The sequence below is a fragment of the Phaethon aethereus genome, assembly GCF_964289735.1.
Source record: "Phaethon aethereus genome assembly, chromosome: 12".
Lineage (NCBI taxonomy): Eukaryota > Metazoa > Chordata > Aves > Phaethontiformes > Phaethontidae > Phaethon > Phaethon aethereus.
In genome coordinates this window covers 17287982-17314047 of record NC_138588.1, presented here as the reverse complement: position 1 = coordinate 17314047, position 26066 = coordinate 17287982, and the positions used below count along the sequence as shown (strand labels likewise).

Genomic DNA, 26066 nt, shown 5'->3' with positions numbered 1-26066 from the left:
TTTCAGGTCATTTTTACTAAAAGATCAGTAAATCTGAAGGTAGCAGTTTCCAATAAAATACTGTCCATTTGCTTGTATGAATCGGATACTCCCTGTACGCAAAAGTGAGCAAGAAAGCAGATAATCATGAAACATTGTTACAGATTTTCTGGAGACTCTATTACACACCAACTTAGGCAATAAATACCTAAAGCACATAGAACAGCTTCATGCCAGAAGAAAACTTGAAATTATTTGAAATTTGCAAAAATTCACCATTCTGATTAACTTCCGAGACAAGAACACTAACACAGCACATGAATCACAAAACTGATGACCTAATGATAACCTAATAATGTCCAAGGAGGATGTTCCCTATTACATAATGCTTTTGCTGGCTAGGAATTATATTTTTATGCCTCCTCTCCCTACAGGAGGGCCTATGTAGCTCTTGAATACTGTACGAGCAGAGTGAAAGAACGAGCACAATGACTAAAACCTTTTCATTTAAGAGGGGAGGTATCTCTTGCTGCTGCTGTCTTAAACCTTCAGCATGGTACAACCCTGCCAAGAGAAGATGCATACCTCAGTGAAGAGGAAAAGGAAAAAGCACAAATCAAGCATTAACAAGCACAGAAAAAGGAAGTAAATCTCCTGGGGGCAGAAGAGCAAAAGGGAACTGCAGATCATGGGACAATACACTGAAAATAGTGGAAGGAAAAGAAACCTTCAGGTCAGAGTTCAGCTGGTCTAAGTCAGCGTAGCCCCAGGGAAGTTACGCTCACTTAGGCCTGGTAGGAATCTGGCTCAGCAACCTGAAAAAAGAAAGGGAAAAACTTAAGGATAAGCATGAAAAGACCGGGGTTGAAAAGAAAGATAGATATAGTTCCCTTCTGTGGAGAGAGAAGAAAATTCTTGTCAATGGAGCTGAAAGGGGGAGAGAACAGACAACTAAGCAGGAAGACAGAAAGCTGGAAGCACAAAGCACAGGAAGCAAAAAGAAACAGACACAATGGCGGGTGGTAAAGAAATAATTTTAGGGAAGAAGTGAAGAATGAAGTGGCAGAGAGAAAAATTATGTGCTTTTAAGGTATTTGACTTCCTATTGAGATTACTGCTTCCTGCACATGCCCATCAGAAGCACTTTAACATCATTCCTGGTTCATTGTCATCTATACATTTTTATTCCTCTTACACTGTGAAATACTGTAAAATTAAGTGTAGTTTAGTATTCCTGGAATATTTATGGTTACACTTCTGGATCACTGCTACCATTGTTACACTACACAGAAAGATCTTTTCAGGTGTGATGATCGCTTCATCTCCCTGTCATCACTGCAAGGTGAAAAAGATCTTTAGTCAATGGGCATTCTTGGAGCAAATATTGGGGGGTGGGGGAGGAGAACACCTACAACATGATAAAAATCCTTAGACATTTAAAATACAATGTATCACCAACTGAAATGAATACTTTTGTCAGTTCTGTTTGACACCCAAAACAAAGTTATTTAATAAGCTCTGTTTACAAGCCTCTACAAGCACGCACAATATGAATACACAGAGTGCTATATGAAAAAACGCATTCATGTACCATTTGTAGGCATTATGTAGACCTATGTGCCTAACTTCTTATATCCGCTACTATGTGAAGTAAACACCAGACCACAGATTGAAGATATTCTTTATCTGGCCTGCAAATACAAAGGATTTTAAATTTTTCTTTTTTTTTGTTTCAACATTACATTGAAACCTTGAGAACCACAGCACTCATGTGGAATAGAAAGCTGTCTTTGTCTAGCCAAAACAAGACAGTATCCTGTAATGCAGCCAGCGGTGCAGAAGACTAATGATCCTTTTCCCTCATTTTAAACACAAGTGCTACTCTGAAGCTGAACATGTTTTCCTTATGAAAACTGTTATTGGCACAGAGCTGTTAAAAGTTCCAGTTTTGAAGTCATAGTTCTCATAGTCCATAGTTCTCATACCAGAAAAGCACTGAAAAATAGTATCTCAAAAGCTAAGTAATTGCTCTGGATAGTGTGGAAACTGAACATAATAAACATGTAATGACAAAATTTAACATGCATATATAATTGAACCTCGTTAATAACCTTGTTAAGAAAAATAACATACTCCTAATTGCAAAATCCTGATTATAATTCTTGAATATAATATGTAAAAATTTTAAACACAGCACCTATTCATACTGCATGCACCTGTATGCTATATTTATATAGATGCATGCAGATAAAAAACACTGTACACACACCTGCTAACACTACACAAAGACACACAAATAGGCTTAAGTTTATACGCAAAGATACAAAGGTACAAATGAGCATACACAGATAAGGACAATATGCTATGTTGGACAATATCCTGTGTTGCCACTGAAACATACTCACCATTTGCAGAAGATCAGAAGAAACCATCTGCATGCAACACATTGCTGTTGCCAAAGCACAGACAATGGTGGAGATGATATTGAGAGCGCACACACTGAACAACAGGTCCTGTGAAAAAACAGGCATCAGAATATCATCTCTTATCTCAGGGACACAAAGGACAGGCAATATTTTTAGCAATTTGACAATGAACAGTGTCAACTGCTATCAGTTGATATGGTCTCAATTAACTGCGTAAAACTCATCCAGGTTGTAATAATTTTTTAAATCGATCTGCAAAGGGAACAATTACAGAAGCAAACATCTTCCCCACTTCTCACAACACATTTGGTATTAGTGATTTCCTCATTTCAAGTTTTCCAGTTCCATGAAATAAAAGACAAATTACCGCTTTCACAGCAGACTCCAATCCACAGCTATCACGAGAAAGATAGTATGAAACCAACTTCTGATTAAAAAAAAAAAAAATCATAGAGAAATTTCATTGTTTTCAGCAGTTGAAATCTACAACTTAGGACTGTGTGTTAAAAAATTCAACAGAAACTCTAGTGTGAAACAGAAAATTTTATCCTATACCAGATAGTCTATGCATTGGAAACATTTTTAGATATGAGAGAAAAGCAGTGATTACATCCGGGCATTTCACCTTGTGCTGATGGTGGAAGTGCATATGGCCACTTTTTAAAAAAAACAAAAAAACCCCCAAAACATTTAAAATTGAACATGAATTATTTCTGTTTATGAAGTAGAATAAAATAAAACAAAACGTTTGAATTAAAAATAAAACTTTTTTTAAGGAATACTTACAAAAAAAAGCATCCATCTCTTCCAATCACTGGATTTTTATTTACTTTCCCAATGGCCAGTGGAAAGGAACATTGATTTAGCATGCTGGCAACATTTCAAAACTACTACACTTCTCCTACAGCAATTGCATATCTGTTGTACTTGTGACAATTATGTGGCTCAGTTAGTATTCTGAACAGCCAGTAAAGGTATTTGAGAAAAAAGAGAACAGATAAGAAAAAAAAAAAAAAATTGAAAGTTAAATACTATGAGTAAAAACACTCACTGTGTAAAGAACATTCTGTAAGATCAAAGTTTAAAAGAGTATTTCAGTCGCTGCCGTGCATAAAATAACCTCCATGATACAAATCAATACATTGCTTGCTTTATTTTTTCCAACAGTACTGAAAAAAATATAGAAAGGTCTGGATTTATTCCTGCCACTGTAATTGCATGCTCCTCAAGTGACCTTCAGTTGAAGATGGAAATGCCAGCCATGGGAATCAGGCAGACATTAAATGGGTCAACAAGTTCTAGTCATTTAATAGCTTACACTGAGCCAGATTTGCTCTTGCTGATCTGGTCAGTAGCTTTCTGCCTTCTTGGCGAGCCCCTCACAGCCAGGGGAATAATGAATCAGTAGTACCAACAGCAAAGTACTGGAAGGGCCAATCTCTAACTCACATACAGAAGGTGATACAGAGGACTTATTCAAATGCAAAGTCATATAGCCCCACTTAGAGCATTCAAGTAGAGGTAAACAGACAAGTAAATCCCTAGAGATGCAATTAGTTAACAGTGGCACAACAAGAGAGTGAGATCCTGCACGTTCTGCTTTCCACAACTTAAAGAACACCAAGGCAGACACAAGATCTAGGGTAGAAATAGGACTATTTCCTGGCAATAAGAAACTTCACTAACCGCTTACTACAGCCATTTAGACCCAAAAGATTTAGCTAATCTGAATGTGTAACTTGATACCTTCTATGCTAAATAATAAAATCTACATCAGTTGTAAATTAGGATCCAAAGTGTCTTTAAGACCCTCACACAACTTACATGCCTCAGGATAGACTCAACTGTGCCTCTATCACTCACGACAGATGTTTCTTTGATATGTTCCTAAGGATCCCACAGCTTCATCCCGCAATTCCAATGTTTATCTTTACCATAAGTGTCTTCTTTATGTCCATATAATGGACATGATAGTTCTTCCAGATGCAGAATCCTAAACTGAGCACAACCGAAGTCTTGCAAATACTGTCTATAGTGTAAGCATTATTTCTTGTGCTTTACAAGCTATGCTTGTCCTTACGCATCCTGCAGTGATGACTGAGGTTTTTGGAACAGTACATCCTTGATTTATCTTTTGTCCAACATAACCCCAGATCCTTTGCTGCAGAACTACTACACTCTTCATCCTAGGACAGAAGCAACATCATAGAGACAAAACTATTTTTACTGGTGAAAAGCCAAAAACCAAACCTCATTCTCAATTACACTTATCGCACATTTATAAAAAATAAAGAATAAACCAAACCCATTTCATACTACATGGATAGAGAGAGAAAATGAATTAAATTTCAACCCTCAATTTCCTCCTCTCACACTCTAAAGCACAGATTAAAACCAAGCAATGCTTTTCATTCTTAGTTATTTTTTCCTTCTCTACCCGTAATTCTAGAAAATCTCTGTGGACAGTGTCAAAGCAATTGCTTTCATTTGTATTCATTGCTAACTATTGTGAAACAACAGACAAAGAAGTTGACTCTGCAAGTACCCTGAGCTGCAGTAGTGTCCCAGACTGAGCACTCACGATGATTATGACTTGTTGTGGTTTGAGATTTTTCCCTTGTCACACACCGGTAGCTGAAGTCAGTTTGCTACTCAGCACTACATTTGTTACGTAGGGCAGGGATTACTGACCACAGTGGCCCTCTTTCCACGGACTCCTTTTCCAGGCTAAGCATACAACAGTTACAGTATCGTTCCCACTGCAATCTTTTCGAAGGTGAAGCTACAACTAGAATGTTTCAAAGCAGTGATGCAGAATTTTTATGTATTTCATAAAGATCAATAAAGAGCAGATATCTATCAGCCAAAAAATGTAACCAGATGGCAAAGCTAAACAAATTTGGAAGAGATGGCAAGTTTAAAATTTTCAACAGTGAAGTTAAGAACTGAGCAATGATTGTGGTATCCTCACCATCACTAGGTAGTTTTTAAAGCAAGACTACTTCTTTATTTGGGTTTTTTTTCCTAAAGTCTGTTTCAACTCAAACAGGAATCAACCCACAAACCAACAAGCAACCCTTCTCCTCTGCCCCCCACCTCCACACCCAAACAAACAGTAATCAGCCCAGGCAATTGACTATTTTCAGAGAGTTTCCTCCCTGTGCCTTGTAAAATTAGTAATTAGGTAATTCACAGGGCACACACACTATTATTCAACTATACATAGCAAGTGAGCAGGAACAGGCTTTCAGTATCTAAAACCCTCCATGGCCAAACATGCTACCAGAAAGACAGTGTAGGTGCTTATGCAGATTCCGGCTGGAACAGGATGACAATTAAGATGTCCTTCAGGAAATGTCTGTGAAAAAGCAGTTACCACAACAGGGACAATCTTAATTCTCCACAGCACCTGGCCACAGACAGCTACATTTACAGGGGCCTAAAGGAGTAGGAAATCTGTATTAAATACAAAAGCAAGGAGCTTTAGTGACAGGTTTTTGGTTGATATCTGCAAGAACCATGCTGACCAGAAAACACAACACGTGAATCTGTAATGCTGTGAAACACGATTCTTTGCTCTTCACAAATGGCTGAACCTGTTTTCTCTTACATGGTATTTTTCTGGGTATTTTCACATTTTTAAGACAAAAATCTGATTCTTCAACATGCTTATGTGATAACTAATGCTCTGATAGGTATAATGTACTATGTTGAATTATTCTTCCGCAGGTTATGTATACAATTTTCTTGCCACACCTTAACTCACTCGTCACAGAGGACGCAAATCCCTTTAAGAGTGGAAGCAGCTGTCAGAATTGCCTGGAAGCAAGCCTAGATCAATTCAGGTACACACCCACAAGAGTCAGACAGCATTGTAAGCTGTTTCTCTGCGGCCAGTTGTTTTTCCCAAGTAGGACCCTCAGTAAATCTCAAAACCTGAATTTGAATTTAATATTGATTTTTGAAAAAAGCAAGATTTCACGGTTGTAGTATTCCATTCTTACTACAACTTAATAATTACCAAATCAGTTGTGTCATTGCCTACATAACTTTTATCGCATTTTCCCTCCCTAGTAACAGACACCTTTGACTTGTACTGTGGTCCCACAAAGGATACTTGTATATTCTCAAATCTTCTTCACACTACCATCTGTGTTTTACTTAAGGAGAGAACATCTAATTTTTTCTTATTCTTTTACTGAGTTAAGCTGTTTTCAGTGTTTCCCTTTTGATACTGTTTATGTGCTACTGCACCTCAAAGTTCTGCCTTTATTAGCATAATTAAAATAATACTTTGCAATAGAAGTTTTGAAACCACACATTTTCCAAAATAAACAACCACAAAGCAAAAAGTATACCAAAACTAAACCTTTCCTTTATATCTATCGGGAGCTTATCCCATCTTCAACTAAGATTTGCCTTCTCGTAGAAATCCTCCCATACTTCCTACGCTTTGTCCTCCGTGATAGTCACAGCCACCTTTATGATCCTATACATTCTTGAAATAAGCATACCCTTACATGCCTGACAGTTCAAAACTGACTCAGAAGGAAACAAAGCTTGTTGCTCAAAATTTGTAGTCTTGTAAAACATCTCAGCTGGAGATCTTCAGAATGAAAGCAGAGTATTAAGATCAAGATGAAGGTAATTCTTCACTTGTACAAAGACTCTGGAGCACCAACCTCTTAATCCACCAAAATGCTGAAAGCTGTATTAGACGAATTGCACAAAAATGCTGCTGTGTGTGGAATACAAGGTTCCACTGGGATTTAGCCGTTTGTGGAACAGTCATCCTGTGTCAACATTTCTCAGAGACACAGCATTATAAACAACATTGTTTTCAGGTATATTGAGCCCTAAGAATTCACAGTGGCAGCAAACTCTAGTAGCTACTAAATTCAAGAAAGCAACTTTTATCAAACCGATTCTGCTGAGCCAAAATTGTAAGTGGTGTCAGGTATAACCCTATTCTCACATAAATCAACAAACTGAGAAGCAGAGACTGCCAAGAAAAGGAGGTGTGTTGTCCAGGTTCAATTGCATGTGTGTTGACTGGCTTTTCATCTTCTATTAGTAGGATTTGTATGAAACGTGCTGTAAACAAAGAGAATACGCTGATCCTTTAAACTGTGGAGGATTCACTGAGATATTTGGACAAATGAAGGTTATAAATGAAAGAACAACTACAACAATTAACAAATAATTTGGACAAAACAGCACAAAGTACTATCACAAACAGAAGGCAGCAATTGTTTGTACCGTTTCTGAGATTAAACATGGTTTAACTGCAGAATTCCATGAAACGGTAGTGATAGAAGTCCGGACGTCAACAGAGGCAAAAATCACTGTATGAGCTTTATAACCTTAAGAAGGAGGCTAAATGAACCTGTTTATCTCCTATTGAGGGATTGCACACTAATCTTGCAGATGCTCTTAAATATTTACCAACTAGCTTTCAAAAGCTAGTTTTATGTGTGTGCACTCTCTTCCTTTGCTGTGCTTTCTTCAGCATAATAGCTGAAAACTATCTGGTAAAAAACAAATATTAACAAATAACACCATAAGTATAGAATAGACCACTTCAATCTTACGTAACAAAAAGAAGCAAATCTTTCAAACCTTAGCTCAAAGTGAAATGGAACACTTCCCCAGTCTGAAAGTAATAAGGTCTATAATAGAGCTATCACAAATTTTTCAGCAAAAAATGCCATTTTAACACTACACATCTATTTAATTTCATTCTGAATACCGTCAAAAAACAAAGTTGAACTTCTCAGTCAGATCTAATATGCAGCAATATATCACAGAACTATTTATGTTAGGGGTGGCCAAAGAGAAACAGAGGAGATATTCCTTGTCTCCTCTCTCTTGCTTACATGCATTAGGTCTAATTAAGCTGAAGTACCTCCCCTTTGGGTTTATGTCTACTTATTAGACTGCAAGACAGCCTTATGTGATGCATTGTTAGTAGTTTGTAGAAAATCTGGATTTTCCAAGCTCGTTGTGAGAAAGGGTTTAACATGTTCAAAATTTAACCAACACTGGTATTGTTTTCCTGATGCTACAACTACTCCGCAAGTCCCTAAGCAGCTTAGCTACAGAAAAGACTCTGCCATTTACAAACATCAAAATCAGTCAGAAGTTAGGTTTCCCGGTGCTTTCACATACACAAGCAAGCACTGCTGGCTAGGCAACCAGAATTAGTATACCTAAAAGCATGTAACTGTTTCTTTTGCTTTTTGTGTGTTTCCAGAATTATGGAAACATGACCTGGCAGAGGTCCCACACTGAGCAGCCAGCCTCAGCTGCAGTTTTTGAATATTGTTTTTTGTGGATAGCACACAGGAGACATACCTGTTGCTAAAATTAGGCCACTACTTAGAAAGGTAAAATAACTCTGAGAACAGGTTGTGGAAACTGCAATTTACAAGCTCTGTCTGGAAGCCCTGAACATCCAAGCAGACCAAAGTCTGGTGGTTTGCATTGTAGTGTTCTATCAAGCGCTGACCATAGTTAGCCAAATCCAATCACACAGTAACAGTCTCTCTCCAACAAAATGACAGCTTAACATTTTGCGGTGCCATTCTTTTAAAATCCTTAGCCATGGCCCTGTAAAGGGATTCCCCAAATGCCTTTTTTTGACAGCCTACATGCCATTTGATCATTCAAAACATGTTTACTTCTCCTTAATGGAACTGCTTTTACACTTTAGCTGATGAATGTAAGCTGCCCAAGCTGTAATCTTTGCAAATAAGTATAATTCACAGACTACTTTGCTGACTACATTTCCCTACCAAGTAATTGAGAAAATAACAACAGTGCTATCTTGCAAACCTTCAAGAAACTAAGTTTACAGAAAATACACCAGAAGTCCACTTTAAAACACACCTTTTCTTTTACGCCCTACATAATAAACTCTAGTAAATTTACTCATATCTCTTGAAAAGAGAGCTAAGGAACCGTCAGACATCCAAAACAGGCACTCAGCATATTCCCTCAAAAGGATGGAGAATTCCTTTTGTCCAGGTCTGAAAATGAAAGTTGCGGACTGGGACAAAGCTGTATATGCACTGGCATTCAAAATAAACATCACTTAGTGAAATCTTGTGTCAAAGTCTTCCGTGTTTCATTTAGCTTCTAGAGAGGAAGTGAGTTTTCTGTTATCTCAGCCCAACATATGCATCATGATGTTTTACGTTCACTGCTGGAAAAAAAAGGAACAGCCTATTTTCACATTTATGCCTTCAAGGTGTGAGCTAAAAATCACATAAGCAGTTACATACATCTATGATTGGTTATATATTAGATGCCTATTTCCAGATACCTTTGGGCTTTTACGAGAAGTAATCACACAGGTAACTTTCTCTTACAGAGGATATTTTGTCTCCTTAATCCAACAGAGGATACCCACGTTTTCCTCAACTATAGATGACAAGCTAGAGGAAGTTATTCTGCTTCAGGAGACAAGTACCAAGTACGCTTGTTCAAAAATCACACAAATTATACTCTCTCTCTCTCTTAAAAAAAAAAAAAAAAAAAGTTAAAGTTCTGACACTTAGATTGACAGTCACAGATTGCTTTGCAACAATAGTAAGGAGTAAAGTTTATGAACACAATCTGGGAAGGCAATTGCTGCTCTTTCTGAAACTATATTCAAGTATCCCAAAGGAAATTCAAAAGGAACCAAAACCCCCAAACAACGCAAGGAAAAATATTTGAGTACTGTCTTACTACCACTAACACTATTTACACTTGAATTTCGCAGTCAAGTCTTACTGAGCACCTAAGAAGCAGAAGATTCCTCTTAAAAACATCTCTACCAAAAAATTAAATGAGGAAGAAACTGGTTTGAATGATGATGTATTTCAGTGGAGTTGATATCCACAGGGTGATACCACCTACTTTAATTGATACTTGATTGTAGAGAAGAACCAATGTCAACTTTATACAATAGGGCAAAAACCAGGCTAAACAAGCAGCAAACATAGAAAAAGTTCTGTAATTTTAAAGTGGAGGGGAAAAAAAAGTCATTTTAGAGTAGGTTAATCTCCTATCGTGATCCACATGTAAGAAGGCTTCAGACTGAAAAGACTGAATGCAGAGGCATTCTTAACCAAGGAGGACTCAGAAAAGTTAACTGAAATCCTTTCAGTTTTCTTATCTGTGTGCAAAGGATCCTTAAGTGGATCTCTAGTAACAGGGAATCGATCATCCAGCTTCTCATTCAGGGGAAAAATACAGAGCCTGAAGACAGTAGTGCAATCTGAGGTTGGCAGAAAGCAGCTGTTAATGGAGTGCAGTTTGGAGGTGCACCTTTCCCTCTCCCACCTCAAGAAAAGCGCTCTCGTTAGAATTTGGACTTATAGGAGAAAGTCATCTGTGTACCTTTCATTTGTAATACCATGTATAGCAGAATGTCATATAATGGAATTCTTGCTTTTTACTTCCTAGAGAGCAAAACATATTCAGCTTAATACATTTAACAATTTAGTAAAACAATGATAGCCCTGAATAACTATTACCGAGTTTATGAGTAATTGTATTTCTCAGATTCAGATTACTAGCAGACACACAAAATTACAAAAAGTAAGCAATGGGCATTGATAATAATAGTCAAGACTCTAAAGGGAAATTGAAAGGAAACTGTTGAAACTTGCAACTGTTCCCACATCTTTACCTCTTTCCCATATCCCTCTCCATTACCAGTGTGCAAGTGACTGCTGAGATAAGTATGAACAGCAAGGAATTTTTGTGATTGTTGAGTGACTGAGGCAAGGGAAGAGACACTGGCGAAAGTGACTGTCTCTCAAATTTTATCAAAATAAAGATTAACAGCAGGTAATATTTAAGATAAATTACAAAAAATGAAATAAAAGCAAATCACTCAGCACTGCTACACATCATCTATTTCTTTTTTGTTGCAGATTCTTAGCAAGACACAACCTACATTTTCAAGTGCAAAAATGACTGCATAAAAATGCACATTCTCTAAATCTATGGCTATACCCAAAAGTCTATAGAACATATTAAAACTGGAGCTGTATTACAAAACTTAAGTATTTTAAAAAATATTTCACTGAAATATTGGTTTTATATTTTGTATTGAAGAAATATAATTTTAGGATATAATTTAGTGATAATATCACATTAAAAAAACCCCATACAGTAATATATTGAAAAAGCATTTTGTCCTAAAAACTCTTTGTTTTCCATCAAAATGCTGGGTGGTAAGGCAGTCAGGTGGTATTAAACTGGAATAAGGAAAAAATTGGTGATTGAGTGATTGATGTATCGCTTCAATAACTCAACTGTAGAAACCATCATTTAACAAAGCAATTTAGAACAGCTGTTAGCCCATGCAATTACCTGACAAAAGCAAAGAAAATCTCTGGAATGAGTAGAAACCAAAACAAAAACTGACAATGGCATGAGCCCCCCATTAGTGATGGGAGAGGTGGCTGAACTGCATCCTTTATAACCAAAGGACACTGACTGCAAAAGTGTATTCACTCTTGTGAAATTTTGCCCTTCAAAACGTAATTTGTACCTCCTGTCACAGCAAATATAAATCAGAAGTGGAATACTACCAATTTGCTCTAATGGTGAGCCGTATCTATAGAGTTCCTTTACCTTAGAAAACAAAGTTATAACTGAATTTCTCTCTACTATTGGTTGCGTTCCAGAACCAGCTGTAGAAAAGTCATTAGTCAACCACAGCTGCAATCCAGCTGTAATACATGTAATAATACATGCATTCAACATTAACAGCAAAAACTCAATGTAATATTAGGTCTGGAAGGGAAGTACTACATGACTGACTGCAGCCTGCATACAAAACCAGGCAGTAAGGTGAATTCCTCAAGAACTTTGCTTCCGTATATACAAGATCTCCAATCTCATAGCTATGAAAAAGCAGTAAGACATATTAATTTTTGGAATGAGAGTGTTTCATCTTGTTCGTACACACTTTATATTCATCAAATGCATAAAGCACCAAGTCAAAAACCAGAAAGTTTATCTGAAACTTCCTTTTGATATGTAAACACCTACCACAAACTACTGTTTTGTAAGGGCCTGAAACAAAGCCAAGTTATGACGATCACACCAAAGGACTTTAGCATAAACCCAACAAAATTGTATGCTTCAGGATAATTGCTATTTAAGAAAAAACACTAATGGCCTTGCTTAATCCATTTCCTTTCACCAAACTATTGCAGGAAGTCCCTAATTCCTTTTACACACCCACTAAATACAGATTAAAAATCACATAAGCCAAAATAAAACAAGAATCTCTGGACATCTTCACAACTCAACTCAAATGCAGACTTTGGTAAATATTTAATCACTCCCTTGCCTCTTCATATTGCAGCAATGAACTGCACTGTCAATTAAGTTACATGCATGAACATCACACCAGGGAATTTAACATTCAATACAGACACACACCACACAGATGAAGCACTACGACAAAATATTCATTCTTTCTGTCAAATATTATATAGAAAAATATCCAGCTGTGCTGCTTACACAGAATTGAGAAACTGTATTTAAACCTATTTTACTCTAGAAGGAAATAGATCAATGCTTCTTGTCCCCACCTACTTCTCTGTATTTATTTACAACATTTTAAGTATTTATTATTTTTTGTGAAATGTGTTACTTATGTTCATATTATCAAAAAAAGTAAGTACACAGCACAAAAACAATACTGCTTAAAGGACTTTTAACCTGTGCAACAATACTGAACTGGCAACTCTCTTTACAACACACTCACATTTTGCTGGCTCAATAGATTGTTTTCCTGCGGAAACAAAAGGTTCATAGTCTTTGAGGCTCTTAAATTCTTTGCACTTTTGACAACTCAGTCAATATACAATAAAAGGAGTAAAGTAAGCTTGCTGATCTGTAAAAAGAACACTCCGTAATCAGTAGCACTGAACACATGGATCTAAACATCCACGCTGATAAAGGGCTAAAACCAGCTTCACTTTTGCAATTCTGTGAAGATGATTTCTTTTCTCCTTGATTGACTTCAATTATGGTGCTTCATTTCTTATACTAGTATAACCTGAAAAGAGATAATGAGCTGTAAAGCTTTTTCACCCATGAAATTAGTGTCTGTGTACCTCTCTTATTCATGAATTCAAGGACAACAATCGTTTTAACTCAAATTAGAACATCAGTTGCTCTAACTGGATATGTCTGAAAAACACTAAGAAAAAACAGTCGCTCTAACACTAAGACGACCGCCTTTGCTTAGAAGAAGAAAACTAAGATGATCGCCTCTGAACCATAAGGGTCTCAAATGGACATTGAACTGTGAATAGAGAAATGGCCAATGCTTCATCAAATAGATTTGAAGTATGAAAGTACAATATAGTAGACTTTTATATTGGTCTAAAATATTTAGTATATTTTTAAGGAAGCAGTTCACAGCTGCTATTTAAGAAAAATAAACTCAGAAAGGTCTTCTCTGATGGATGCCAGTTTGCATATCTCTCATCAACTCAGGTGTCCACATTAAATTTAGTATTGGAGATAAGTTAGTTAGAGAATCCTGAAAGATTAATGTTCCATAAAATAACCGGAAAAGTATGCAATAAACAGATTCCAGTCATTCAAAGAGGCAGCTTTTCAGCCATCAGAGAAGTTCACAACCATATTCACGCACTGCCTAAGCTAGGAACAAACACATTCACAAGGAAGGAAAAGTATAAGCAGACTATGTTTGTTACACAATTGTTACTTAGAACACTGGAATACTTGTAGTTCAACTACTGAGACAACAAAGCCCAAACTGAACCCCTCTATTTTTGATGATATCTAGTATGGTAAATATCCTCTATGCTCAAGAGTGTATTTTCAGTTACCCGTGAAGGAACATGAAACAACTCCAGCATTTAAAAATCTGATACGAAGTTACTTATCCTATACTGATCTTTATCCAATTTTAAGCAGATTATAAGTCTTTTAGGTAAGTCACTCAGCAAAATTAAGTATTTTGCATTTGGTCATACAGCAAATCTGAGGAAAGTATGTTCTCATAACTCCAAGTAACACGTTAGGAGTCATCCACCTCTGTTTTGCAAGTGAAAGCATGTTCTTCTGAATGGAAAAGAATTTAAACACATGGGTAGGCTTGGTCACCAGGAAACTCAGTAACAATAAATTTGGATTCAAAGGAGACGAAAGGAAAGATTCACACAGAAGACTGCAAGAACATAGAATTACAAAAATCTCTAATAACGATGCTTAGCTTACAAACTAATTGATGGAATCAATAACCTGAAGAAGACATCTACTATTTATATCGTACTTTAATTTTAGCAGCTCCAAACAAAATATTTATGCTGAAAATAGAGGAGGGAATCAGCTTTTCCCCTAGCCTGTATAGTCACAAAACAATTCTACAGAAGAACTTTACTTAAAGTGGGAAGCAACTATTTAAATACCGAATCTATAAATTAGCATACATGATTGCAGGTATTCTGGACTGTGTAAGCTGTTAAAAGTAATTAAAAATACCCTACGGGATCATTACTAAACCAAAGTATAATAATAGTGTCCTCTTACATGCAGATACAAGACAGTAATAATGCATTACAAAATAATTCAATCTTCTAAACACCTAACCATCCTCTCAAAATACAACCTCGAGAAGATAAGCTTTGTTGCATTCATGTCTTTAATAAGTTCAGGATATTCTAAGGCTTAGAAAGAAGGAATAATTTCCACAGATGAAAGCTGACAGGAAAATTCAGTCCTCAGACCTTAATTAACATTACAAGAAAAACTCAGTTCCTTAAAATTTCATCTACAAACCAACACATTCAGTGCAGATTACTAAGTCAGCATTTCATACTCACTTAGAGGTAACGCTGTTAAAATCAAGGCATCTCATACATACTGGTCTCATCTTGGAAAAGACTTTGGTTGTTGCCTGAAGTGTCATCAGCAATACAATCCAGAGATCATCATGAGATACGTGCAGACAAGACTACAAGTATGATTCTTATAAATAAAACTCTAAACCCACCAATTTACTGCCCTTGAAATGGATTGAGTCCCCAACCCTTATGACTGAAATGGCATTTTTGTCCATTTTACTGTAACATGTAATTTCATGCTAAAATTTTACTATTCAAATAATCACAGGAATTAGCACTTATCTCAGAGATCACATATTCAGTCAGCTTTTGCAATCAATACTCATTTCTATATATGTACATATGTGTGATCGTAGATATTGCAGTGGTAAGTCTTGTGTTCTCATTAAAATGTTTGGGTAGTTCATTCAGGGTTTGAAAGGAAGAGGCAGACGCTGATTTACAATGGAGCATAAAGAGATCATTCAAATCAGAGCAGAGATGACAAAAATTTTAAAAAGTTAGGTATTTTTCAAAGCAACTATAAAAAACCCCACTCAATATCACGCAAGGCATGAATCTGGCACAATTTAGGTACAAGACTGGTAGCCACTGTTATTTTTCCTTGTCCTATTTGACTGACTGGGAACAAGATCAGACAGGAGATATATGCACAATTCTTTTGTTCACAATGCAGCTCCCATAGTTTATACCACCAAAAAAGCACAGATGACTTTGTAGAAAAATGAGATTTTACCCACTCTCAATAAAGAGAAGGAATCTGAAGCCAACATAATGTTAGAAATAAAGGTGTAAAATCTTAACTCTGGTACTCTACAGTTTCTCTCCCTCTGGCTCACCTAACAATGAGCACAATTGAGCTTTTGGTACTAAAACATCTGTAGTCTTAAAATCACGTTGTAGTTGTTAATTGCTATTAAAGAAGGTGAGCCTTATCACTGTCAGTGGTTCACCTAATCAGCTGTAATCTTTTTTTTTCGTATGGGCTTAGTAGGATGTTGTTCTTAAATTTACAGCCAGGAATATAGAGCTCTCAAAGCCAAAGGGAAAGCAAATCTAAAATTAAAACTGAAAAAGGCTTAGGAAACTTTCTGAAAAAGTTATTTTCCTAATTACCTTCTCTTAAATGAAAAATTCTGATCATACTTAAAGCTGCACTCAGACTATACCCACAGGAACTCCTGTGTTTAGATCGGTTCTCTGCTAGTGCAAGGAGATATATCATCAATTACTTTTATAAATAACTGAGTTATATTTTAAAAGACGTTATATTTTGTGCTTCTATTCTCATTGCTGTATTGGTTAGAAACCTTATGCTGATTTCTAGCATATGGCACTTGTACTCACTTCATATGCTGACAATGTCCTCAAAGATAAGCAGTTGTTTTCTCTCTCATTAAAGTTTACTGACATATTCACAGCAAGCAACCATATGCTCCCTCAGTCTTTATGTTTATAGGATCAGCAAGTCAGCTTTTTCTGTATGACAGGTTCATGTTTTTGCATCTGTCATACTTTGAAGAATGACTTTCTGAGAAATTATTTTCCTGCATTACCTTCTCATAACACATTTCACTGAAACTGCACCACTGAATACAGTCCTGAATTTAGCATTCCAAGAAGTTAATTATTAATTTTTGACCAGGAATGCCAAGTTATGCTTCTTTTCCACTTATTAAATTCTTACTGAATTCCTTCTACCCAGTGGGTTGTTGCTCCTATAGTCCTCATGATCCTCATTAAAACCTGAGACAGAGCTCTTACTTAATTCTGGGGCCATATCAGATTGTTTTAATTTCTACCTGATCCTTGTTACTTAGTAGTTGTTTTTCTTAGCAGGATTTCCACCTGTTCTGAACTTTAAAATATACCTTCAAATATCAATATAAGTGTCACGGTTTAGCCCCAGCCGGCAACTAAGCCCCACGCAGCCACTCACTCCCCCACGGTGGGACGGGGGAGAGAATCGGAAGAGTAAAAGTGAGGAAACTCATGGTTTGAGATAAAGACAGTTTAACAGGTGAAGCAAAAGCCACACACGCAAGCAAAGCAACACAAGGAATCCATTCCCCACTCCCCATGGGCAGGCAGGGGTTCAGCCATCTCCAGGGAAGCAGGGCTGCATCACACATAATGGTTTCTTGAGAAGACAGATGCCATCACTCTGAGCATCCCTCCACCCCTTCCTTCTTCTTCGTCCCAGCTTTATATACTGAGCATGACGTCATATGGTATGGAATATCTCTTTGGTCAGCCTGGGTCAGCTGTCCTGGCTGTGTCCCCTCCCAGCTTCCCGTGCACCCCCAGCCTCCCTGCTGGCAGGCCAGCATGAGAAGCTGGACTGTCCTTGACTACTTAGCAACAACTCCAAACATCAGCACATTATCAGCGTTTTCTCACCCCTAATCCAAAACACAGCCTCCCACTAGCTTCTATGAAGAAAATTAACTCTATCTTCGCTGAACAGGACAGTAAGTTAGCATTTTCAGGCCTCACACTATAGTCTAAATCCCTAAGATCCTTATCCCATTGAATTTCACTACTTTACTCCATTATATTCTATTAACTTTGTTAAAATATCTACTTTGAAATGGAGATGCAGAGTTAGTTCTGCTGACCATTAAATTAAACCTAAAACGAATCAAAATCTGTCTCTCAGGCTAGGTTTCTTTTCTCTGACCGATTCTTTCAGAGATTCCTTACTGTTTTCCAAACCAAAGTAACACCATGTCTTGCTAGTTTGGTGACAATGAAGTGAAGCAATGGTGTGGGCAATTACACTGGGATATAACTCACTCATACAATATTCTTAATATTTGCTCTCAATTTTCTATCTGGGTAGTTGTAACACAAAATGCTACAGGATTTAAACTTCTTACAGTATTGCAGAACAGTCTATACATGTTTCCAGAATTAACCTGAACGAACACTTACTATTCTCTCCTGAAGTAACTTCCATCTGAAATACTGCTAATACTTTGTCTTAGCAGCGCATCATTAAATAATTCATCATTCTACTACTACTTTGCATTTCTTTGCAGTCTACCATAACATTACTAAACAAGGCCAACCACCACCTTTGATTCTAGCTTTCTCGAACAGTAACATGAAAAAGAACCTATTCTTATTCTTTCCACCATCAGTGATAATCAATTTTAACTTCTGTTTCTTAAATAACCTCTAACAAAAGTTACCTACAGGAATCAGATATTGAGTGTGTAACACAAAACCACCTTCATGCATAGAAGCACTAAATTCTGTTGGATAATTTTTTTTTTTGAGTAAGAGTGTACAAACACAGAGAACACCAACTACTCCTCCTTTCATCACACACTTCTGTCTTGCTAAGTACTCACTACTTAAAACTGAAATAAATTTTTCTCATAACGCACCTTTAGGGTCAGCCTCACAACATTACACTCCTGCAGAGGGTTCAGTTTCAGCGTTTCTCCCAGGTTACTACAACCTGATGTTTGATGCTGCATTTCACAGCAAACACAGACACCATCACTGTCGAATTTAATCTGTGGAGAGGAAAAAAAAAAAGGTCAGAGAAAGTATATATCAACAGAAAAAATTCTAAGTATAAACCAATTTCCCAAAAATTATGTTTACACTTATTGTGACAGTAATGACTACTAAATGCAAAATGAAAAATCTCTGTGCAGAATCCCCTGAAGCAGAATGTCTTCCATTAGCTAATATAAGCTATAAAAACATTAAAATACAGAAAGAGGGTACAATACCAAAAAGGAATCACAGAATCATTAAGGTTGGAAAAGACCTTTAAGATCATCAAGTCCAACCATCAACCCCACTAAACCATATCCTGAAGTGCCACGTCCACATGTTTTTTGAACACTTCCAGAGATGGTGACTCCACCACCTCCCTGGGCAGCCTGTTCCAATGCTCGACCACTCTCTCCGTAAAGAAATTTTTTCAGAATATCTAGTCTAAAATTCTCCTGGCGCAACTTGAGGCCGTTTCCTCTCGTCCTGTTGTTATCGTTATCTTTTACACCTCTTTTTGAAAAAAAATTGCTTTACGGGGGAGATGAAACCAGAGTAACTCAACTGAATAAACATCAAATCATACCCAATGGAGAAAGAAAAAAAAAAAAAAGAAAAAAGTCCAAAAACACATGAAGCAGTCACGATCACCAATGTGACTTATACTTACACATACATGGGAAAATAATTACAAAAAGAAACCATGACAAATACTTAAGAAAAGAGAACACAGCATGAAGAAAAAGTGGAGGAAGTAAGAGGTACGTGTCATCTCATATATATTTTTACTTTGGAAAAAGTTTGCTCTCTATTCTCCTACATTCAGTTTGTCTTGAATACAGTAAGCATTCAGTGTTGCTACATTTTAAAAATCATTACGCATTCTATTCTTCAAAGACTTGCATTAAAGAATGGCTTGCTAAGGGTATTGAACCTTGATCATTCTCAAAAAGTAAATGGAAGTTAGGATATCTATGAGTAATTCTAAAATAAGCCCATTCAGCTCAATGAAAACATTCGTTATACTGATTCCAACTTCCTCATTTAAAAAACAAAAAACAACAACAACAAAAAAAAAACCCACAGAAAAAATCACCCCCCCAAAAAACCCATAGAAATGTTTATTTTTCTGCTTCCTCCCAACAAAGATTTTTTTAAAGCCAAAATTTAACCCTGTACATGTTTTTACCTAGCCTCTTAATATGAACTGTCATTGCTTTAAATTTTCTCAATTGGGTATTTCTATGCTTTCTGCATTCCTATTTTTGCAGGTTATTTAAAGGGCTAACAATGGGATACACTTCTCCAGGTCACTAGCTGCAATTCAATCCGGGTTAGTGTTGAAAAAAGTAATTAGTATCACATGGGAGTTCCTTGAACTATGAGTTTAAAAATATCAGATCCCAGGTTTCTATATGCCAATAATCAGTAGTAAGAAGGACACTCAGGAGAAACTTCCATGGCTTTTCATGTAAAGAATAAAAGATTCAGTGTACCATGCAGGCATAGTCCATCAGCCCTGTAATTCCTCCAAGTAAAGATGGTAGCACAGTGGCTGGATGGTGAGAGATCCAAATCACCATGTTTGTTACTCTTCAAAAAAAGGAAAAAAAAATTCCAGACACACATCTGCAAAAATTTTGCTAATGCAAATATGCATTTACGATTTTAAATTGAAATTCTCCCTAGGATGTTCATTTCCTGAACAAAGACAGATAGCAGCATCCCTTGTAGAATTACCTCACACAGCCTTATAGCCTCATTTCAACAGAATATTTTCTTACTGCTTAAGACCTTGAAGAATGTTTAAATTGTTCATATAATCTTAATGGCTACATATTTATATATATTTTTTTTTTTACTGTCACTCCTATCAGGCTTATCTAGTACTCTCTGCTTACATGCTGGTGACCACAACAGCAACTGGAAAAGCAGAAATAAGAGTCCATTAAAAAAAAATATAATAAACTTTACCAGATGAGATGAAGATGAATGAATGCTTGCCATATACAGTGATGAAGGCACACTCAGGGCAGAATGCTATCTCAGTGGCCTTCAATTCCTGAGACTCCAGACTGCCCTCTATCCAGTATAATTTGTAAAAAGGCTTTAAAAAACATCTGGGTATGTATATGATACCGTTTCCCATATACTCAAAGGCAGCACTGGAAATAATTGTCTATGGCAACTCACAGACATTGGTCATACTCAAAGCCATAGACACTGTAAAAGAAACAAAGAAAAAAAAATAATTTCAGCACCTTCATAATAGTTGTGTTATGTCTAATTAGCATACAATTTAATTCACAAAACTGCTTTAACAATTTCCACCATTGTTTTTTTTTTTTCAATTCCTGTAATCTTATAATACCTTATTTTAAAAAGTTAAAGATCTAAGCAAAACCCAGCTACATGGTTTATGATCAGACAACCTCACCTCTTCAAGTCAATGGAAAATACAAAGCACTAAATGCCACTGGGGAGGTCTTGCTCCTGTACCTCTGTGGAAATGGTGTCAACTGTTAGATAAATGCTACAGAGGAAGTTCGAAACTTGCACTTTAAATTTACACCTGTGTCAAATTCAGTGGCCAGAATGCTACAGCACACCTGCTATACCAGCACCAGGCACAGAGCAAATCAATAGCCTTCAGCTGCTAAAAACTTTTTATAATGAGGAAAAGGGACTTCAAACAAAGCTATCTACTGCAATATCATTTATTCTCTGACTCATGCTGACCCTGTTCAAGAAAAGATAGTCACTGACTCATGATGGGATGTATTTGACATTTCCCAGGTCTACTTTTATCTCATGTAATGAACAGGTGTCACAGAAATAAGGCTAAAAAGAGAAATACTTTCTCAGTCAAGATTCCCCGTCTGTGAGAGATTCTCGATGCGTTCTGAAAAATGCTTCACAACTTTGTACTTCCCAGTAAGTCTCCCATTCATTCAATTCTTAAAAATAGTTAAAAGAGAATGGTTTACATGAAAGTTCCTGCAGAACATAGGGACATCTTAAAAAACAGAGCATATTCAAAACCACTGAAGATTTGCAACCAGATTGCAAAACAAAACTCTATTTTAATCTTAGACATACATTTTTTGAGAGCTTTTAACAATTTGCCCCTTTGTGCACCTTTTCCTTCAAATGTTTATGAAGTGACATCTTTGCTAACATTTGTTTTTGTAATGGGGAGCAGTACAAAAGGCTGAGCATGTCATTGCATTCATGCTTTCAACAATACAGCTACTAAAAGCAGCTTTGAGCCCTCATGCTCCAGAACGCTCATTCCCTACCCTACTGCTGTCTCACGCTTGTGCAGACAGGATCAAGAATTCATACAGCTATCCTGCAACCTAAACACTGTCAAAACTAACTTTTCTTATTTTGTGTGGGAGTGGTTTATTTTTAGTCCAGATCAGACTTCAAATGACATCCACTGTGTGGGTTCATAAATACAGACAGTGGCACAAACAACAGAGCTCCCATCAGTACAGGAAGAAGGAGCTGGGATTACTCCTTCCAGTTGCAGGACTGGTGTTTGCCAGCCTTCAGACACAATTACATCAGCAGTGCCTCCATAAATGTATTCTTTCTCTCCTCTCTGCTGTGTTTAAATCTCTTTTTGGTTGGCAGAGCTCAAGAATAAAGCATCATTCACTTCATCCTCTGCACATACTCCCCACCATCACTTTTCTTGTATATGTTTGCATTCCACTTTGTGATTTTTACTCATGCTAGTAAACATAGTCAATAATCACAGTATAGTTTGTGTACTTTCATATTTATGGCAGTTGCACAGTAAACCCTCATCCAAACCATATTTAAGATTTCAAACATCAGCTTGAGCTGCCTACATGCATAAATTGTCTTTTAAGTTTATTTTGTCTTGCCAAAAAGCAGTACTGTTACTTCAGAAGTTATAAAAACCATTGAAATCTGACTTCTATGTAGCAGAGGGTCAAAAAAGTAAAGGACACTCCAAGAACAAAGAGAACTTCAGACTTATCAAAACTACATACATACACAGAAAGGCCCCTATGTTACAATAAAGTAAGAAAACTGTGCACAGACCAGACTTCTTTAATACGTAATAATTCATCAAGTTCTGTCTAGGTATTAAAGGTGTCTTAAAAAAGAAGAAATTACTGCTGGGTGCACACACATTCTCAACAAAGAAGTAAGTTCGGGATGAAGTTAACAGTGTTACTTTGCATTCTACCCTTTCGCTATTACAAATTTAAAACTTCTACTAAAAGTAGTAGTAGATTTTACTTTTTCTTCTAAATCAACCTTCAGGGTTTTTTATAGGGAACATAAAAACAGCAGGACAAAATTTCAAAACAAAATATAAAAGTTAAGAAGTTGAAAATACGGCAGTGAAGTGCAAGAAAGCCTCACTGATATGTTTAGGGGAAGGAACTTTAGTCAATTATCGCAGCTCATGCAAAGAGAAAGAGCAGGACGATCCAGTAAGGAATAAAGTTGAGTGGTAGGGAAATGCCAAGAGAAAAAACTGACAAGTGAATAAGAACAAAAAAGCACATATATTTTCCTGGAATCTTAGAAATTGCTCTTCTATGTGCGCAGAATTGAACGTGGCTACAGCACAAAATAGAATACAAAGAAACCTCACTTCTGAAACTGGGCTATGCCGTTCATCTCTATGTGAACCTGTACTTGCTTTGCTTCTCCTTGTTTTATCTATTCCAGCTAAACATAATTCAGGGAAATAGGAGTCTTCCTTTATATGCTACCATAACCACAGGACAATTTCAGCTGCACAACTGAAAAATAAATTATAAGCCATTTTTCTCTACAGAGAAAGACACTATCACTACTCTTCTGAATAATAAGCAGCTGTAAATTTGACTAAAACTAGAGCATATATTTTTTAAATGGATAAGCAACTTAAAAGAAGACAGGTAGACCCATTAAAGACAAATAAAGTCTAAGAAATAAAATATCACTAACAAAATTCTGTCTTGTGCAGTAATAGAATATAAATTAAAATACACAAATTGTTCTACCCTCATATGTTAAGCACAACTTTTAGAGATTAATTTTTTTCAGAAGTAATTCATATGACAGAAATGTTTCTCATACACACTAAAGCTGTTCATTAATGTGTGTAACTGCTCTGTACACATCCTACTCTCACCAACTTACAGCAGTATCTTAAGGTTTTTGGCTGCAGGATCTGCAGCTAATCAGGGGGAAAAAATTCCAATTAAATTTTCATAACATGTCATTAAAGCTACTGGTATTTTTTTGTTCCTCGGTGTTGTATGTTGCTAAGCTGCAGGATAAAGAGCACAAATACTGAATTCACAAAACTCCACCAAAATGTTAACATACGGTGAGCACGATTTTCATATTCACACAAAGCATATATTATGGAACCTACCATAAATCCCCAGTGTTTAAACCAAAATAAGATGCTTGTGTCTCATTCTTTTTCTTCAAACAACTACTCTACATGTGAAATGCTTCTGAATTTAAACTCCACAATACAGTAGATAGTATTACCACTTTTAAAGCCATACATTCAGCATGAATGAGCTTGACAGAAATACTAAGAAGACAGAATTTGTTTTAACTTGACTTTTGTAATGTACTGTGCTTGGAAATTTACTGGTGTATTTTTTTCTGGTACAGTTAGATGGGCTGTTAACCACATCTCAAATTGCATGTCTACAAAAGCTGGGTTTTAACACCTAGAGTTGCATCACCATAAAGTAAATTTCTATCCTAGAAGGCAACAAAAGGATTTAGAGCTCTCCAGTAATGTACATCCTAGTACCTTTCAAAATAATATGAAATGCTTCAGCAAATATTACAACTTAGTTTTATTAAATATATTGTGTGCAAAGGGAAGCCTGAAGAGTTTTACTGGACAAAAACCTTAGAACAAAGAAGGAAAACAATGGCTGAATAGAAGACGTGAACAAGAATTTTAGGGAGCTATCTGTTGGCATTAGAGAGAAGAATGTCCTTTCTCTCCATCATTCAAATCAATGTCTTGAGGTACGTATGTGCACATATTCCCAATACTTAATGAATCCCTATGAGTGCATATTCATACCATTCAAACAGTTTGACTGGTCTACTGACAGATTATACTAAAAAGAGTACTGACGCATATCCATAAACATTCTCCAGTCCTTTTGTCAATCCTTCAATTTAATGTCATTTGTTTCCTGAATTTACTGGCGGGGGGGAATCCTAGTTTCATTATTTACTTTAAATCAGAGATTTCAGACATGAGTTTAGTTCTGTAGACATCTTCATAGGTTTATGTCAAAAAATATATTAGAGGCCAATGTATATGTACTTCTCTCCTGAGATAAAAACATAAAGACTTTAGGTATACTGTACCTTTTAATAATTTAGGGCATGCTATATCATGATAAGTTTTATTATTCTGTATTTTATTTAATACATGTAACGTACATCTACTTTGGAAATTAAAAAAAAGAACTAATTTAGGTTGGCAAATAAAATATTACACACACATACCAAAACATAACTATCAGTACATTTGTGAAATACACTGGATGTATAAGGAGCTATTGGATGAAATCCTGACACTGCTGACATCAAATAGTAATCACTGCGTTGCTTTGATGTGGCCTGTATTCCACCCATTCTGTTTAAGCGTCACTTGTACCATGACACTAAGAAGCACATCTTTCTAATATTACAACTTACTTTTTGAGGCGACAGAACACTGTAAATAAATTAGCACTTTAACTCTCAAACTTTTCCCAACATGAGCCTATAGATGGCTCTGCTAAACACATATTGTTTTGAAAAGAAAAGAAATATGTGTATAAAATCCAAACAAATGAAAAATAAATTCCATTGCCCTTTATAAGAGACTTGTTTTTCATTACTCACCAACTGGCATCCTTCCAGGGACCTTACCAGCTGAGCGTTCTGACAAGAGAGAATGGAACCAGCCAAGTTCAGCATTACGCACACTGCAGACAGTAGCATGAAAAAGGTTATCTGGGAAAAAAACAAACTGCCTATTATTATTTAGTGCGAGAGGCAAACAAGAAAGAAGTATCATTCAGAGATTCAAGAACTTCTAGCCTGTCATACAATTACATGGATGGTAATGTTGTACACATTTTAAAGAAGAAAGTAGAATACTCTTTAGTCTGGTAACATCCTGAGTCTCTCTCTATAAGAGAAAGCTAAATCAGAACTAGATTGACTAATACCTCTTTTCTCCAGTCTTGTCAACATCATCCAT

At 36.4% G+C, this 26066-nt stretch overlaps 1 protein-coding gene across 1 annotated transcript in view; it reads right to left on the bottom strand.

Moving 5' to 3' along the window:
* The window catches only part of ENTREP2 (endosomal transmembrane epsin interactor 2), a gene marked incomplete at its 3' end in the record, with an annotated part of 48830 nt that extends 23014 nt beyond the window's left edge, over positions 1-25816 (bottom strand). Inside the window, 3 exon segments of the mRNA XM_082005252.1 lie at positions 2385-2492; positions 18685-18816; positions 25706-25816. Coding sequence (XP_081861378.1) covers positions 2385-2492; positions 18685-18816; positions 25706-25804 — 339 coding nt within the window. The 5' untranslated portion in view covers positions 25805-25816.
* Positions 25817-26066: the final 250 nt, after the last annotated feature.